The following is a 19,417-nucleotide window of genomic DNA, read 5'->3' on the forward strand; positions in this document are numbered from 1 at the left end:
TCAAAAATCAAAATAAGAGGTAATGCAAGGACTAGACAACAGTTTTTTACCGCACAAGTAAATCTGACTTAAAAAAAATAATTTTATATTTATTTAAAAATTATGATTTATAATTGATAAATAAATTTTTCATCATTTGAAATATAAAAAATAAAAATTATAAAATAATTAAAAGGGTCTCGTTCATTGCACGTGTTATAAGCTAGTACTAATAAAACCAAAATTTGGTCGATCAGTAATTGGGCCAAAATACGGGCCTATTTGTATAATCAATTATTCTTTTTAACTAAAATATATTATCTTTTTTATATTTTCTAACTAAAAAAACTCAATCTTCTAAAATAACATCGAGCAACATAATAATTACCTTTTTAACTAAAACACATTATCTTTTTAAAATTTTCAAACTAAAAAACCGATTTTCTGCAATTAACACAAGCGACATATATATAAAAAACTAATACAATTATTTTTTTTCCCAATTTAGAGCGGATTTAATTAATACTTTGAAAGAGACTCACTCCGGACATACCCTCAACTTTTTTTTTCTTTTTTGGTCATAATCACTTTCACGTGGATGAATTGTGCCGAAATACAATACCCGTAGAAATGGAGTTCTTTCATTCAAGAAGGTTTATCATCTAACCGAAAGACATGCAAAGATGTCCTCGGACATTTAGATAATTAAACATTCATGTATGAAAATGAAACCAATGAAACCTGAAAAAAAAAAAAAACCAAACTAATATCAGAACAATAATTATACTAAACTAAAAATAATAATTATAAAAATAATTAAAGAGCTACTACTATTAAACTTTGTTAGAAAAAACGAAATAAATAATTTAATTAAAAAATCATATATATAATAAATCTAACCAAAGGGATTCCCTTTGGTTAGATACGGACTACGAATTTGATCATTAAAAAAATTATAAAAAGAAAATATATTAATAATATTTAACCTCTAAATTGCAAAAACTTGGCATTAAAAATAAATATACTAAAATATATATATTCCATAAATAATGAATATAAGCTCACTAGTTATATTAATGAAAAAAAATTATACATACATACATACATACATACATACATACATATACATATACATATATATATATATATATTTGTATAAATATATAAATAATTTAAATTAGAGCTAAAAAGCGGTAAGTGCAATTTAATACAAAGAATATTACTCTAAATAATTATCAATAAAATATACTAATATTTATTAGTCATCAAATATGACACCAAATTACCTCTTAAAGGCACAATTATGCCATCGATTATGACCCCCAGAAATGGTACTCAATCTATTAAAAGCAACTAAACAAGCCATAAGGTTTGACCGCCAAGAAATGGTAGTCAATTATCTAACAATCTCCACTAAGTAAAACACCCACATTCACACATTATATTAAAAGTAATTTATTAATATTAAAAAAAAATTATATGTTATTAATAAATATAACTATATATAATTAACAGCAATGATTTAAAAAATTCAAAATTTGAATCTTAGAAACTTAAGAAAAAGAGTCAACTTTCAAATTAAGAAGGTAACTGATTATAATCAAAGAATAATTGACCAACTTTCTTAATATACAAAAACACATTTAAAAACATTAAAGTCACATTTAAGACAAATAAATTACACAATTACTCGCCTAAAATATAAGTTTTAGCAAAAAGAACAATACTAATATATCGTTTTTAAAATCAAGATAGATACGATAATTGTAAAAGATTTTCATGATCCTTGATAACGTAATCTAAAAAAATACTAGTAAAAAAATTGTTTACAGATACATATCAAGAAATCACGGGAACACACACAAACTAGTAAAATTTATGAGGATATCTTAACAAAATTGTGACTCATCACCAAAGAACAAAATTAATATAAAATTTCCGTACAAAGACTAAACAAGCATCACGATCAAATAATCATATATCTCAAATTCAATAAATTAATAAAAAGCACCTTCATGCACACTAAATCAAGAATATATACATCAAACTAAGAAATGATCCAAAACCAATTCAGTGTGATTCGCAAGAAAGATGATACATTCTCAATTATAAACAAAGAAAAGAAAGAAATATGCAAATTAAGAACAGATTTATAATTAAAAGAGGTTTTAATAAAAAAGAATATAAATTCACGAATTATAACTAACCTGATAAAATCATCTTGATATCGACATGAATTTACTGCCTTTAAATATAAAACTTACTCAAATATATGACTCAACCGAAGACCGGATTTGAAAACGTTGTCTTGATCTGACATCCGCACTCGATGATGATTACCAAGAATGAAGATCTGTTCTTCTTGTGTGCGTAAAAGTCTGACCTGTTTCTGGTACTCGAATACAAAGACTTTGAGTAGGAGGAGTGATTTTCATAGACCTAGGACATACCCTCAACTGATCGTGGAACCAAGTTGAAAAATAAATAAACGAGCTAAATAATTGACCCTCACAATAATTTCATGTATAGTGCAAAGTTCAGAGGACTCAGTTGGAAAAACTGATTTTAGAGGACTCATGTCTGTGACATATTTTTTGTGAGAGGTGAGCACATGTGATATTCACTATCGTTCCAAACGCACCCCAACTATCTATCTGTCGGACACCAGCTATAGACCTGCCGAAAGCGTTGTTGATGCGAGAATTACGGATCTCCCACTATACTGTAAAATTTATTTTTAACACAACCAACACAACGCATAAAACAAGACACATCGCACAAAGCGTGACACTCAAACACACAAACAATAACTCAAACAGAAGGAAACAAAAAAAAATTCAAATTGGTTTTACAACTTTTGTTCTACAAAACACGATTTATTGATGAAGAAATAAACAAAAGAGGATGTTTATTGATAGAAAATTAAAAACAAGAAATGCGATGTTTTGTAGATGGAGAAGCGGTGAATAGGAATTGAGATTAGCATGAGTGAATTGAGATGAGAAGAAATGGGATAGAGATGGAGGTGGAGATGAAGATGGGTAGAGGAGGTGGATAAGGAGATGGAGGCGACTAGGGTTAAAGGGAGATGTTAGTCTGGCTCTCATGAGATAAAATATAGTTCAAAACTTTAACTTTTTACTAATTTAGAAACCAAAAATATAATATTATTCGAGATAATTATTAATAAATAAGCAGTGTTATTTTTCAAGCAAAATACATTAACATTATTTTTAAATACTTTAATGACGTGTTGTTGATGTGAGATTTATAGATCTCCCAGTACACCGTCAAATTCATTTTTAACACAACAAACACATCGCACAAAACCAGACACATCGCACAAAACGAGACACTCAAACACACAAACAATAAGTCAAACAGAAGGAAACAAAAATACTCAAATGGGTTTAACAAGTTTTGTTTCACAAAACTCGATTTATTGATGAAGAAACAAATGAAAGAGGATGTTTATTGATAGAAAATTAAAAACAAGAAAAGCGGTGCTTTGTAGATGGAGAAGCGGTGACTAGGAATTGAGATTAACATGAGAGAATTGTGATGAGAAGAAATGGGATAGAGATGGAAGTGGAGATGGAGATGGGTAGAGGTGGTGGATAAGGAGATAGAGGCGATTAAGGTTAAAGGGAGATGGGACGGCCGGCTCTCATGAGAGAAAATACAGTTCAAAACTCCAAATTCTTATTAATATAGAAATATAATATTATTATATATAAATACTAATAAATAACCAGTGATATTTTTCAATCAAAATACATTAACATTATGTTTAAATACTCTCATGAAGTGTCGTTGATGCGAGATTTCCAAATCTCCCAGTACACCGTAAAATTCATTCTTAACACAACAATACATCGCACAAAAACAGACACATCGCACAACCGAGACACTCAAACACACAAACAAATAACAATAACTCAAACAGAAGGAAATAAAAATACTCAAATGTGGTTTACAAGTTTTGTTCCACAAAACTCGATTTATTGATGAAGAAACAAACAAAAGATGATGTTTATTGATAGAAAATTAAAAACAAGAAAAGCGGTGTATTGTAGATGGAGAAGTGATGACTAGGAATTGAGATTAGCATGAGAGAATTGTGATGAGAAGAAATGGGATAAAGATGGAGGTGGAGATGGAGATGGGTAGAGGAGGTGGATAAGAAGATGGAGGCGATTAGGGTTATAGGGAGACGGGACGACCGACTCTCATCAGATAAAATACTTTCAAAACTCCAACTTCTTCCTAATATAGAAATCAAAAATATAATATTATTAGATATCATCGTTAACAAATAACCAGTGATATTTTTCAACCAAAATACATTAACTTTAATTTTAAATACTCTAAAGAAGTGTTGTTGATGCGAGATTTCCATAGTATCACACAAAAGCAGACACTCAAACACACAAACAATAACTCAAACAGAAAGAAACAAAAAAAAAAAAAACTCAAATGGGTTTTACAAGGTTTTGTTCCACAAAAATCGATTTATTGATGAAGAAACAAACAAACTAGGATGTTTATTATAAAAAATTAAAAACAAGAAAAGCGGTGTATTGTAGATGGAGAAGCGGTGATTAGGAATTGAGATGAGAGAATGAGAGTATTGTGATAAGAAGAAATAGGATAGAGATGGAGGTGGAGATGAAGATGGGCAGAGGATGTGGATAAAGGATGGAGGCGATTAGGGTTAGAGGGATATGGGACGGCCGACTCTGATGAGAGAAAATACAGTTCAAAACTCCAACTTTTTACTAATATAGAAACCAAAAATATAATATTGTTAGATATAATTATTAATAAATAGCCAGTGATATTTTTCAATTAAAATACTTTAACATTATTTTTCAATACTCCAATGATTTCTTTAAAAGTAAACTATACTATATATCATTATACTATTAAAGTCGAAACATGAAAAATCCAGATGGTCCGTTGGTCGGTCGAGTTTGATGAGCCGATTGTTATTCGACTCGTAGACCTCCTTAATTTGTAACGTTTTATAATATATTTTTTATTAACTACTAAACCAAAATCTTAAAAATTAGGTTAGTAAGATGGGTCATTGTTTAGGTTTATGCATCTATTTAGTTATAATATGTTTTATATTATATTATTAATTATAACTACATGTATAGGTCTCTTTTAATGTCAAAAAGCATATTTTTAACATTCTCATTAGAATGATGTCTGAGATTATATTCTTATTATAAATAAAATATGTGAGTATATATAATTATAAAATATCATACAATAAGCCGAGTCAGATTTGTGTCGGATTTTAACTGAAATCGGGTTTTAACTGATATCCGGTAAAAGAAAGTTGAAAGCTGCAATTTGGGAAGAGAGTGTATGTTGTTTAGAAAAGAAGCGCAGATAAAACAACGTTAAAAGGGACTGTGGAAGGTGATGGCATGGTGCAAACGTCAAAGCCAGTGGTGTCGCACTCCTTTGAAAACGAACTTGTCCGTGAATTGTCCGAATGACAATTGATTAAATATAAATATCAAAACTGAAATAAATGCTCGGATTGAGATGGAATTGGAAGCCTTTGGTGAGAAGCTACAGAACCCCAGCTTAGCAAATTGCCGCAGCTTATTTCTGATTATAAACGGCTGCTTGAAGACTAGATTAATATTTAATAATATGATATGTTTTATATTTATTCGACTCGATTATTTTTCAGATATTGTATGATTTTTTATTATTAAATTAGTTTTTTTTTTGTTGTAAAAATAGGAAAAAGAACGGTTGCTTCCTATAATTACACAGGATTTGCAGTTAACTGATTATATATACCAGTGCTACTCGAGTGGAGTAGTTTATTGTACTTATAGCCGTGCAATGTCCGGGATCCTTTTAATTATTTTATAATTTTTTAAATATATTCAAAATGATAAAAAATGATTTATCAATAATAAACTATACAATTAAATAAAAATAAAATATGAAATAATATTTTTTTGTAGTTAGAACTATTTGTGCAATACTAAGCTCTAGTTATTTGATCATGCTTTATTTTTGAATTTTACCTTCGTGTTTATTAGTATCATTATTTTATTGTTCGTGACATCTTTCATTATGACAACTTCTTTGTTAATCATCTCGTATATCTTTTGCTAACAACCCCCTCAAGTTAGGAGTGCGAAAGAAATTGTAAATTTCTAACTTGGAAAGAACGTAACTGAGCTGAGTAGAAGACAATGACTTTGTAAACAAGTCTGCAGGTTGCTCCAGAGTAAAAAAGATGTCTAGATGAAATCATTCCTTCCAGCAGTTTATAAAGCACCAAATGGCAGTCAATTTTAATGTGTTTCGTGCGTTCATGAAACACAGGGTTGGAAGCAATATAGAGGGCACTATTGTAGTCACAGTAAAGGGTAACTGAAGTGACTTTAAGAGCCTGAAGTGTTTTGAGGGGTGACACCAACCATGTAATGTCACAACATGTGTATGCCATTACACGATATTCAGCCACAGCCGAAGAACGAGACACAATATGTTGTTTTTTACATTTTCAAGAGACAGGACAACTATGAAGAGTAATACAGAAACTAGTGAGGGATTGGCGAGTATCTTTACACGCACCCCAGTCAGCATCACTGTATGCCTTAAGGACAAACTAAGAAGACGCAGACAAGTGTATTCCTTGACCACAAGTATGTTTAACATATCTAACAAACTTGAGATCTGCCTTCCAATGAGAAACACGTGATTGGTGCATGAATTATGAGAGTATATGAGCAGGATAAGCCAAATCAGGGCGTGTTATTGTAAGATAGATCAAGCCCTAAAAGTCTGCAATAACAAGATTCATCATGAAATATGGGAGAAACCATATCAGCGTATAACTTGTGATTTTGTTCCATGGGGAGAAGAGTAGGTTAAAATCAAGCATGCCAACATCAGGAATAATATCCAACGAGTATTTACGCTAGTTCAGATAGATACCATCAGTGGAACGAGCAATTTCAATCCTTAAAAAGTATTTGAGTGATCCCAGATCTTTGATCTTAAATTTGGAGGACAGAAAGTTGAAAACTTAGTGCATAAAGGTAGGATCACTGCCTGTAAGAATCATGTTGTCAACATAGACTAAAAGGACAACCATTTTAGAACCCAGACTAAACACAAACAGACTAAATTACTATATGTGTGTTTGAAACCAAAATCAAGGAAAGGTAGAGACAAGATAGGGAATCATTCACGATGAGCCTTCTTAAGGCCATATAATGACTTCACCAGCTTGCAAATAAGTTTCTGATTAAGATAGCATTGCATAATATGACCAGGTTTCACAAACCTGGGTGAGATATCCATGTACACCTCCTCATGTAGTTGATTATGAAAGAAAGCATTCGTGACATCTAATTGTCCAATACTCTAATTAAATTTGGCAGCCAAAGTAAGAATAATGCGAAGAGTAGCCATTTTAGCTACTAGAGCGAACATGTCAAAATAGTCAAGCCCGACAATTTGTGTGAATCCCTTGAAAACAAGTCGGGCTTTAAATCGGTAACCTTTTCCATTATCTTTATACTTAACTTTGTAAAGCCACTTACAACCTATTGTATTTTTGTTAGGTGGTAACGAAACTATTTTCTAGGTATCATTAGCTTCCAACGCAACAAGTTCAATGTTCATGGCTGTACACCAGTCAAGAGACCCGTTTTTACGTATGAGACTTCACAATTTTACTAATTTTGGCCAGGAAATTTGTATGCTCTTACTCCTGAGTAATCTAAAGAATGTTCAACAGCATAAGGTGACAAAGTAGAGGTGAAGTGAACATAGGATGACGGGAAAGATGCCGGTAGAACCACAAAATCCTTCAACTTACCAAGCAAAATACGATACCAGGTTGGTCGAGCAGGCAAGGAAGATGAAGGCATGATGGGTGCATTGTCGGAGATATCATTGACAGTTGAAATATTGTTGTTAGGTGTAAGAGAACCTGTAGATGTAGCTGATAGGGTATAACCCGGATTAGCCAAATCCAGACCCCAGACTGGCTGAATCCGGACCCGAGCACCACATAACCCGGAAGTGATCCCGAACCCCGGAGATGATCCCGGACCCAGGAAATGGTCCCGGACCTCGGAGATGGTCCTGGACCCAGGAGATGATCCCGGACCCAGGAGATGATCCCGGACCCAAGCACCCCACCTTTCCCCCGGACCAGGATACAAGAGTCCAAGCCGACACCTGAACAAGCTGCAATCTGACATGATAAAGACAACACCTAACGGTCAACTACTGCACAGAAGAGACAATGGTGGGAACATTCCAAAATACTATTCCACAGTTGACACCTGGACAAGTGTCAAACATCCAACCCTCACAGGTGTACGGTCGAGATCCAAGGTACGTACCCTTAAACCCTAATCCTTGGCCTATAAATAGACCAAGGATCAAAGGTTTAAGGGTTACATTCTCTCTACACACTCATATTACACACACACATGCACTCAGCTAAAAAACAAACATTAAAGCTACCAAGCCACCACACATCCACCATATATTCACCCTCCACACACATAGATAACCCAATTTACTGTTCATAACCCCGAAGCCGTTACTGATTCTCACGCCGGAGGCGCCGCGGGGTCAAAACCCCCCTCCGGTGTTGTTTTGTAGGTGCCCATCCTGCAGCAACACCTCAGAACAACCGCACACGGTGGAAGGAGCACCCGACGGACTTTGGCGTTATCATTTGGCGCTAGAAGGAGGGGGCTACTATCTGTCCTGTAGAAACTAAGCCACTGGACCCACCCTCACCGAGAAAACTCCCGAAAAGCAACCCCGATCACTCACCTGAGTTTCTAATCCACCTCAAATCTCTCAAAACCACCCCAGATATGATCTTCCCGACCATGTGCATGTTAGCAAACTCCAACCAAGAAAAACCCTAATTTTTTCTGTAGCTCATTAAAAAAGCTTGTCTTGTAGTCCCTTACACTTTTGTCTCTTAACTATTTCTAGCATAACCCGAAATAGTAAGTTGACCCTTTTTCTTAACCACTCCTATCATTCCTTTGTCTTGTTTACGCTCACTACACTCATGGCGAAAAAGAACATAATTAGACCTGATGTCAATACTAGTTACTGGCCTCGGTTTTATAAAGACCAATGTAAATAACAATTTCGGGCATCGATTATTTTTAAAACAATGCAAATAATTACTTTGAAAGGCATATGTTTAGCCTATTTGTATTTAAAGAGGTACAACTCAACTCAGATAAGAAAGCTCAGTAAATAGCAAGTCACCGGAATCCGTACGAAGAACGTCAAATGATTTATCGGAATTTTATGTCAGAAAAATTCCAGGATGCTGCTGCAGTCCACTGAGAGAAGTTCATTAATATGTTCAAGCCTCAGTGCACAAATAATCTTTTGTGGCACATCCAGGAGTTACTTTATTATTCAGATGATTCCAATTTATGAAGAAGAACTTACAAGACGAAGACTCGACGAACAAGCCACAGCTTAATTGTTTTAATGACGAAGAATATTTTATTCAGCTAGATACAGATGAACCAGACAGTACATTTGTGTGTCAGCTACTCGGATTAAATATTCTACGTCAAACAAAGGTGGTAGTTCAATCGACTGACAATTCAAGACGAAGTTATTAAAGTTTCAAAGAAGACAGAAGCTCTGCTAAAGAAGGAAAGTGATTAAATATTAAATAGATTATATATATATTCACTTCTAATATAATTATATTAGTTGTATATTTTATTTAGTAAATTAATTCCCTCTCGAATTAATTTATCTAATGAATATATTCAACTAGTTTAATTAAGTGGATTATATTCTATTTATTATTTAGTGAACAAATCACTTTAAAGCACTACAATATTAGTTAGACAAACAATTGCTTTGTCTAGCTCCTTTAAAGACACTCCAAGACATTTAAATGCTTTGTCCTACCTTATTTCTCATCACATGCCAAGACAAAGCACATTTACTTTGGAAAAGCAAGCCAAGACTACTCCAAGACAAAGACAAGCCTTGTCTTTCTAAATGCTCCCATCTAATGGAGCAAAGACATGCCATGCCTTGTTTCTCTTTGTCTTACCTTGCTTTCTTTTGTCTTTCCCTTCTTTACTTTATCATGACAAGTACTAAAGTTGTCATGCTTAGCTTTTAGTTGTCTTACCTTGTCTTGTATTGTCATGACAAAGCTACTAGTTTGTCCTAGCTTGCCATACTTTATCATGTCTTTCTTTAATTGTCTAAGCCTTAGTTGTCTTAGTAGTTCAAATGGTTTTGCCTATAAATATGGCCACCATTCTTCATTTCTAAGTGTTCATTCACTTTGACAAACACAAGCACTTGTAAAAGCTTTCAAGTTTTGCTAAAACTTGCTATTGTTACATCCACAGTTTTACTGTGCTTTGTTACCGGTTATTTTAATCACTAATCTAGAATATACCATGTCGAATTTATTCTACGAACATTAGTGGACATTAAAACTGAACCAATTTAATTATATAACGACTTCAAACATTGTTATATTAATTAATTAAAATCTGATTAAAAAAATTATATTCCAATCAGATTTATTCCGTGATTATTTTGTGACGATTGTATTCAACCCCCCCCCCCCCTTCTACAATCGCTTCCGGACCTAACAATTGGTATCAGAGCGGTTAATACGAATATACCGTGTTAGATCCTATACACACTCTGAAACGTCCAAATAATATTTTATTCGAATTAATTTTATTCCAAAAATTAATTTTAATATTATATTATTTTTCTTTCAATTTCTATATCTCATCCAAACACTATACACTTTCAAATCTTCAAAATGAGTACACAAAAGATTAGTAGCATTAAAATCCCACCGTTCAGCAAAGAACACTTTGGCTTATGGAAGAGACACATGTTATTATTCCTTCGAACTGCCAATAGAAAATATATTGGGATATTGAACAAGGGTGTTACTACTCCGACGAATGTCATATTATCACACGAAGTAGATGGTGTGGTAATTCCTCATAAAACTGTTCCAAAAGAACCCTCTGAGTATACTGATGAAGAAAATGAGCTAATGAATTTAGATGATGCTCTTCAACTAATATTAGTTGAATCTCTAGACCCTGTCATGTACAATGCTGTTGTGAACTGTACAAATGCAAAGCAAATCTGGGATACACTAGAGATCATAAACGAAGGCTCAGAAGAGGTTAGGGAAAACAAGAAAGAAATACTGATGGCTCAGTATGAACAGTTTGGTTCCAATCCCGGAGAAGGGATTTCAGAAGTGTTTATCAGATTTAATAACTTGATTAATAATCTAAATCTGAACGGGAAATATTATGACAACAAAGAAATGAATCTGAAGTTTCTCTTAACACTTCCTGAACATCTGGAACACAGAATCACTGCAATCAGGGAAAGCAGAGATCTGCATGAGATATCTCTGGAGAGACTCTACGGGGTTTTAAAAACGTATGAACTTGAACAAGTTCAGACAAAGCAGAGATATGGCTGGGGTAAAACACTTGGGAACTCGAGAGCTTTAATTGTTGAAACACCTCAACTGGAAGAAAAGAAGGATGTTGTTGTTCCTTCTAAAACCATTCAGGAATTTGTTGTGCCTGAGATGGGTCAGACTGTTTCTTCTAGTGGTGATGATGAGTTCTACACAATGGAAGAGTTGGAGCAATTAGTAGATCAATCTCTATCACTGTTTGCCAAGAAGTTTGGAAACATGAGATTCAGGAAGAACCCTTCTTACAAATACAAACCCTTTGCTAACAAGTTTCAAAAGGGAGGTTCTTCATCTTCTTCCAACAAAGAAGGATACAAGACTGGAATGGTTGATCGAAGTAAGTTTAAATGTTTCAACTGTGGTGAACCTGGACACTTTGCAACTGAGTGCAAGCAACCCAAGGTTCAAGGAAAGAGAAAAGATTCCTATGATGAGCTGAAGCACAAGTATGATGCCTTAGTGAAAAAGCATCAGGGTACTTCTGGAAGTCAAAGCTTCAAGAACAAATCATATCTAGCAGAAGGGAAAAGCTGGGATGATACGGATAGTGATGAAGAGGAGCAGCTTGGAAATGTTGCTTTCATGGCTAGATCTGCATCATCTTCACCTCCTCATGCTGGAAGCTCTCTGGTAGATCCTACATGCCCTAAACTTTTTATGCAATTGGGATTAGATAGAGATGATGCTATTAAAAAGTTGAAAGCTGCCATTCTTAAAAATAATGCTTTAGTCTTAGAAATTCATGATTATAAAATGAATGAGATGAAAGTATTAAAGCCTAAAATTGAAAAACTGACTATGGATTTAGAACATCAATTTGCTAAAGTCAGAGTTTTAGAAAAGAGTGAAACTGCTTTAAGACTTCAGGTAGAAGAAGAAAGAATTAGGTGTAAAGCCTTTAAGGATGCCTCCACTTTAGTCAAAGAGATAAATGATCAACAGGAGATTAACAGAACTGTTGGAATAGGTTATGACTATAACAAATCTGTAGGCAAGGCTAGTAACATTACTCCTTTTAAGAAGAGTGCTGAGGAAAGAGGGATACCTTTTGTTTTGAAAGATTCCCCTCAACCACTGTTTAAATCCTCAGAAGCTGAACCCCTGTTAGAGACACCTATTGTCATTAACTATGAACTCAAACAGGAAGACCTTAAACTGAAAGAGAGTAATGAGAAGAGAGATGAGATCCTGACATCACTGAAACCAATAAAAGTGAAAGGCAATGTTAGGTTGCCTAATGCTGGTTTAGGTGTCAACTCAGAAAGAACAAAATTCAACAAGCCTAATAATTTTATGAATAGTAAGAACATAGACAATAGATGCAATTCTACTGAGAACTTCAAATCTGTCAACAAAGTTAGAGTAGAATCTATTGATGTTCCTACTGTTGTGAATGATATTCCTGTTGCCCATGTTTTTGATGCATGTCATAAATATTGTGGTGTTGATAACTGTATGCTTTGTGCTTTCAATACTATGTCTGCTTATTTTAGAAATTTGCATGCTAAAAATGAAAACACATCCCCAAGACAACACACAAACTGCAAGCATGCTAGGGCAAAGACTGCTAGTCCTCCTCGTGTTAGGAAGGAGACTTATGTTCCAAAGCCTAAAACGAAAGTTTACAAGGCTGTTGTTAAGGAAGTAAGTTCAGTCAAGTCAGAATCGAATGTCAGTCCAAAAGGCTCTGTTGTCTTACCAGATACAAATCAATTCTTTAAGTATGCTGGACCCAATCAAGTGTGGGTCCGAAAGATTGTTTAATCAGTTGTCTTGTGCAGGGTGCCGGAGGAATTGTACGAGTTGTTTGGGTGCTTGACAGTGGAGCGTCAAGGCACATGACTGGCATGAATTCCCTGCTGACAGAAGTAAGAGAGACAACTGGCCCTTCAGTTACTTTTGCTGACAATAGCAAAGGTCGAACTGTAGGATATGGCAAGTACAAAGTTGGAAAGATCATCATAGAAGAGATTGCTATAGTTGAAGGACTTGAACATAATCTCCTCAGTATCAGTCAGTTCTGTGACAAGGGATACTCTGTTCATTTTGAAAAGGAGACATGTACAATCAGACATATCAAGAATGAACGTCCTTCACTATTTGGCATAAGGAAAGGTGATATCTATGTAGCTGACTTATCTTCTGGACCAGGAAATGCAATACAGTGTTTTTATGCAAAGGCATCTGCTGAAGATAGTTGGTTATGGCATAAGAAGCTCTCTCATCTCAACTTCAAAACTATGAACTCTCTGGTCAAGAGAGATCTAGTGAGAGGATTGCCTTCCCTAGAATTTACAACTGATGATATCTGTGAAGCTTGTCAGAAAGGAAAAGCAAAGAGAGCATCTCACAAAAGCAAGACCATCAATAGCATCACTGATCCATTGCAGCTATTGCATATGGATTTGTTTGGCCCAGTGAATGTTATGTCAATTGATGGAGGAAGATATGCTTTGGTTATTGTGGATGACTTCTCAAAATTTACTTGGGTTTACTTCCTATCTTCCAAGGATGAAACTCCCCTGACAGTAATTAATCATATCAAGAAAGTTGAATTAGAAAAGGGTGTTCCTGTAAAAGCTATAAGGTCAGATAATGGTACGGAGTTTAAGAATCAAAATTTGGTCAACTATTACTCTGAAAAAGGAATTAACAGACAGTATTCAGCACCAAGGACTCCTCAACAGAATGGAGTCGTCGAAAGAAAGAATCGTACACTGATTGAAGCTGCAAGGACAATGATTGCTGAAGCAAAGCTTCCTTTGTACTTTTGGGCTGAAGCTGTGAGCACTGCCTGTTATACCCAGAATCGAACTTTGATCAATAAGGATCACATGAAAACTCCATTTCAGCTGTTTAACAACAAGAAACCATATGTCAAACATCTTCATGTCTTTGGAGCTAAATGCTTTGTTCTCAAGGATGGAGAAGAGCATTTGAACAAGTTTGAAACAAAGGCATATGAAGCTATTTTTGTTGGGTACACTAATACAGCTTATAAAGTTTTTGTGATTGACACTCTGTCAGTGAAAGTTAGTGTCAATGTAACATTTGATGACACTAAACTCCCAAGTCTACAATCTGCTGATCCATCCGAGTCTCTGAAGTTTGACAACTATTCAGATTCTGATTCAGATGATGATATGCCACCTAAGGTTGCAACAGGAGATGACAACAATAATGGTGATGATCCAGGCAATGGTGGAGGAAATGGTGGAAATACTGGAGATTCCACTAATGCTAGTGGTGGATCATCAAGTCATCCTGGCAGCAACTCAGGGGGAGCTGATGGATCAACTAGTCACACATTTCAGCATAATGACAATACTACTGAATCATCAAGATCACATCTTCCAAGGGAAAGGATCTGGAGCAGAGATCATCCCTTTAATTTAATTATTGGTGATCCTGATGTTGGTGTAAAGACTAGAAGTGCTACGTCTAATGAATGTTTATTTTCTGGTTTTCTATCTCAATTAGAACCAAAGAAAATAGATGAAGCACTTGCGGATCCTGATTGGGTTCTTGCCATGCAAGAAGAGCTCAATCAATTTGAGAGACAAGAAGTCTGGGCCCTGGTTCCAAGGCCTAAGGGTAAGTCTATAATTGGAACTAGATGGGTCTACCGGAATAAGTTAGACGGTGATGGCATTGTTGTGAGAAACAAAGCCAGACTGGTTGCAAAAGGTTATTCCCAAGAGGAAGGAATTGATTACGATGAAACCTATGCTCCAGTTGCTCGTCTTGAAGCCATCAGAATATTTCTTGCATTTGCTGCACACTCCAACTTCAAGGTTTATCAAATGGATGTGAAAAGTGCATTTCTGAATGGAAAGCTTGAAGAAGAAGTATATCTTGAACAGCCTCCTGGCTTTGAAAATTCAGAATTTGCTGACTTTGTTTACTTCTTATTCAAAGCTGTTTATGGCCTCAAGCAGTCACCAAGAACCTGGTATGACACCCTCTCTGAGTTTTTAATTGAAAATAATTTCACTAGAGGTGTCATAGACAAAACTCTCTTTTACAAATTGCATGATAATAATATGATATTTGTTCAAATATATGTTGATGATATTATATTTGGTTCTACTAACGATGACTTGTGCAAGAGATTTGCTAAGTTAATGCAGAGTAATTACGAGATGAATATGATGGGTGAGCTGTCCTACTTCCTTGGTCTTCAAGTAAGCCAAAAGGAAGATGGTATTTTTATTTGCCAATCTAAGTATGTTAGAGATCTTCTGCGAAAGTACAATCTAGAAGACTCTTCACCGGCAAAGACACCCATGGCCACTGCCACAAAGCTTGACCAGGATAAATCTGGTAAGAAAGTTGATATCTCAAGCTATCGAGGTATGATTGGCTCATTACTCTATCTCACTGCTAGTAGGCCAGATATTATGTTTGCAACATGTTTGTGTGCTAGGTTCCAAGCTGATCCTAAGGAATCACATCTTATAGCCGTCAAAAGAATCTTTAGATATCTTAAGGGTACACCTGGCTTAGGTATTTGGTACCCTAAGAATACTGGTTTTGACTTAACCGGCTATACAGATTCTGATTATGCAGGATGCAGGATTGATAGGAAGAGTACGTCTGGAAGCTGTCAATTTCTAGGACGACGGTTGGTTTCCTGGTACAGCAAGAAGCAGCACTCCGTGTCTACTTCTACTGCTGAAGCTGAGTATATAGCTGCTGGTAGCTGCTGTGCTCAGATACTCTGGATCAGGAATCAATTAAATGATTATGGTATTGTAGTAAACAAAATTCCTATATTTTGTGACAATACAAGTGCCATAGCCATTTCCAACAATCCAGTTCAACATTCAAGGACCAAGCACATTGATATCAGGTATCATTTTATTCGAGAACATGTCATGAATGGTACAGTGGTGTTACATTTTGTACCCACGACTGAGCAAATTGCTGACATCTTCACTAAACCACTTGATGAATCCACTTTCTCTAAGTTGGTTTGTGAGCTAGGGATGTTAAATATGACATAGTTCTCATTGTATATATTTTTCATATGCTTTATATGTTTTTATATAATTTTGTGAATTTTCTGTGTAATTATATTTATGTTATTAGACTTTATATGATAACCTGTAAATTATCTGATAATATTTTGTGTAATTATGCATGTTTGTATATTAGTTTGTAATTTTCTAAATGCTTGCGTACTCCCCTGTATTATTTAATAAGCATCTAGATAATTATTTGTAATTATTTTGTATTTTTCAAAATTAAATAAGCATAAATATTAGAATTTAAGTTAATTCATTTTATTGAATTAAAGTTAAGTTCATAAATATTTATATTTAATTAAAGTTGGAGTTTATAAAATATTTGTGTAATATATATTATTGTTTTTATTTTAGTTTTTATTTATTAAAAACGTTTTATCTTTAATTTTTTTTTAATCAAAAAAAAAAACAAAACACAAAGAAACACAGTTATATATTTATAGTATTTCGGTTGGCTAGCTGTTTTTGGCCGAGTACGACATTTATCTTTTCATTTTTTTACTTGTCCTACACACAGCCTGGTTCAACTCATTCGTTCGACAAGACAAATGGTTTAGTTGTCTTGACCGGGTATTGATCACTCCCCTAGTACTGCTTAGTCACTCGCGCGCCACTTATTAAACCCGTAAGACAACGAGTTCTTTTGTCATTACAACACCTACACGCGCTGTACTCACACGACTCGGTAAGACAATATCGAATATTGTCTTACCCGAGTTATATCTTCCCACACACACTACATCTACACAACTCCCCTGTATACTATTCATTTGTCTTAATCATTTTAAAATCACACACCCCCCAGACAACTCGACCCTTTGTCTTGCTAGCCCGCACATCTTCATCTTCATCGATCATCACATACACTCCTCTTCTTCGCTAATCACACCAGTACACTGCAACATATACTCACGAACTGCTCTGGTTTTCAAGTTTCTCCCGAAAAAACTTGCTTGTTCCTTCGATTTCAAGCTGAAAGGCTTGCTGGGTTTAAGGTTATGCTTGAACAACAGCCGAATCGCTGCCGGTTTTTCATCAGATTTTCGAGAGTTTCGCCTGGGTTTGATCGAAGCTTCGTTGAGTCACTTCGTCGGGTGTTTGTTTGTGTCAAGATCGCTTCAGTGTCTGGGTTTCTTCCTGTGTGTTTACGTGACGAAATCGAACCCCTTGCATTGAGTCTGCTCGTCGTTTTCTGGGTTTGATCTGTTGTGATTTGAGTGTCGAAATCGAACTGTTGGTTGTGATTAGGGGTTACCGAGTTAGGGTTCTTTAGTTCTTGATTTGGGGCTTTTTGTTTTAATCGGTGTTTTGTATGCTTAACAACGTTTGGGGACTGATTTTCAGCCGATTTGCTGTTGTTTAATCCGTCTGGTCTGCTGCTGATTTAGTATAATTAGGGTTCTTGGACTTGAAATTGGGGTTTTTAGTTTTATTCGGGCTTTTGAATGTTAATCTGGTTTTTGGTAATCTGATTTGGGGGGGTTTTAATCTTAAGGCTGCGTTTGGGTGCTTTGGATACTTCTTGGGTTACTTTTAATTTTAAGGCTGTGTTTGTTTGTGGTTATTTGATAAGGACTTGTCTGGATTTAAGGGTTTGTTTGGCACACTAAGCTCAAGTTGGAAATTTTGGAGTTTGTGGACTTAAGACCGCGTTTGGTTATTGGTGATTATTGGACTAAATTGAATTTTGGACCATTCACTAATTAATTAATTGTCCATTAATTATTAGTTGAAATTTGCGAGATATTTGAGAATTATCTTTTTATTTGAAAAATTCTCGCTTAATTCAATTTTTAATTATAAAAATGAATGGTCAATTCAAAATTAAGGAGACTAACTATTATGGATACTTGGATCCCGATTCTTGCTCGCGTCGCTTCAGACCATGGATTCGTTTTCTGAATGAACAGTGTTTAGTCAGCACGGCCATTACTGCCTATGCAGACATTCAAGTGCAACCCCTCTATGACTTTTATTCCACTGCAGTTAATTTAACTACTTTGGACAATTACAAGATCATTGGTGAAATTAGAGGAGGCAAGCGAATCACAATTACTACGGATGATGTGAACAGAATACTTGAATTCCCGAGGAATAATTTTGCTGAGGTTCCGTCTGACCATGAGTTGACTCACTTCTTTCAGACAATCCACTACCAAGGGGAAATCCAGCTGTCAAAGATGTCTAAGGGCAACCTAAGAGCTGAGTGGGATCTGTACTTTGATACTTTTGCGAAAGTATTTGCTCCCACTGACCGGAGAAATTTTGATAATATATCTTCCCTTCTACAGGTCTTTGGATTCTGTTGTGCGCATAATCGTCCTATCAATTTTGGGGAGATTCTTATGAAGGTTATTATCAACAAGCTTGGTCCCGTAATGAATCGGAATGTGCAAAACAATGCCAGAGTTGACTGCTTTTATCCAAGGTTCTTTATGTTGTTTTTGAATGACAAGATGTCTCAAGAAGACAAGATCTTCTACATGAACTCACCAGTGGCTCCTACATCTAAGTCTTGTACTAAGCTGATGACCATACTTACTGCTGCAAAGAAACATAATCGGGTTCCTCTCACTGTCACTCCTTTTATGCTGGAACAGTTCAATGCACAGTTACAGCCATATCAGCTACAAGTGGCACTACCTCCTCAACCACTGCAACAACTTCAACCAGGAGAACCACTTCCACCATTTCAACCTCAACAAGAACAACCTCAACAACAACCAGAACCACAAGAGATGCAACAACAACATCACATTCCACCACTTCTTCTCATCCAAGACTACCAATCCTCTAGTCAATCCTCACACTACTCTCCATACCAATCTCCTCACCAATCACCTTTACATCACCCTTCACCACCACCTAAAACAAAACCACCTCA

At 35.2% G+C, this 19,417-nt stretch overlaps 1 protein-coding gene across 1 annotated transcript; it reads left to right on the forward strand.

Annotated features, from left to right (window-relative positions):
- The first annotated feature begins 11,344 nt into the window (after positions 1–11,344).
- On the forward strand, positions 11,345–17,110 carry LOC135147893 (uncharacterized). Its single transcript, XM_064081929.1, has 4 exons — positions 11,345–11,843; positions 12,315–12,502; positions 13,288–13,962; positions 17,051–17,110. The coding sequence occupies exons 1-4, from the start codon at positions 11,345–11,347 to the stop codon at positions 17,108–17,110; spliced, it is 1,422 nt and encodes a 473-aa protein (XP_063937999.1).
- The last annotated feature ends 2,307 nt before the right edge of the window (positions 17,111–19,417 follow it).

Source organism: Daucus carota, chromosome 7 (assembly GCF_001625215.2).
Source record: "Daucus carota subsp. sativus chromosome 7, DH1 v3.0, whole genome shotgun sequence".
NCBI classification, from domain to species: Eukaryota; Viridiplantae; Streptophyta; class Magnoliopsida; order Apiales; family Apiaceae; genus Daucus; species Daucus carota.

Excerpts from the sequence above, each read along its gene's own strand:
- LOC135147893 (XM_064081929.1), top strand. The coding sequence starts at position 11,345 with ATGAATCTGAAGTTTCTCTTAACACTTCCTGAACATCTGGAACACAGA. Across the intron at positions 11,844-12,314 it reads GACTGGAATGGTTGATCGAA|AACATCAATTTGCTAAAGTC; the intron begins GTAAGTTTAAAT and ends CTATGGATTTAG. Across the intron at positions 13,963-17,050 it reads ATGGAGGAAGATATGCTTTG|CCTGGTTCAACTCATTCGTT; the intron begins GTTATTGTGGAT and ends TCCTACACACAG.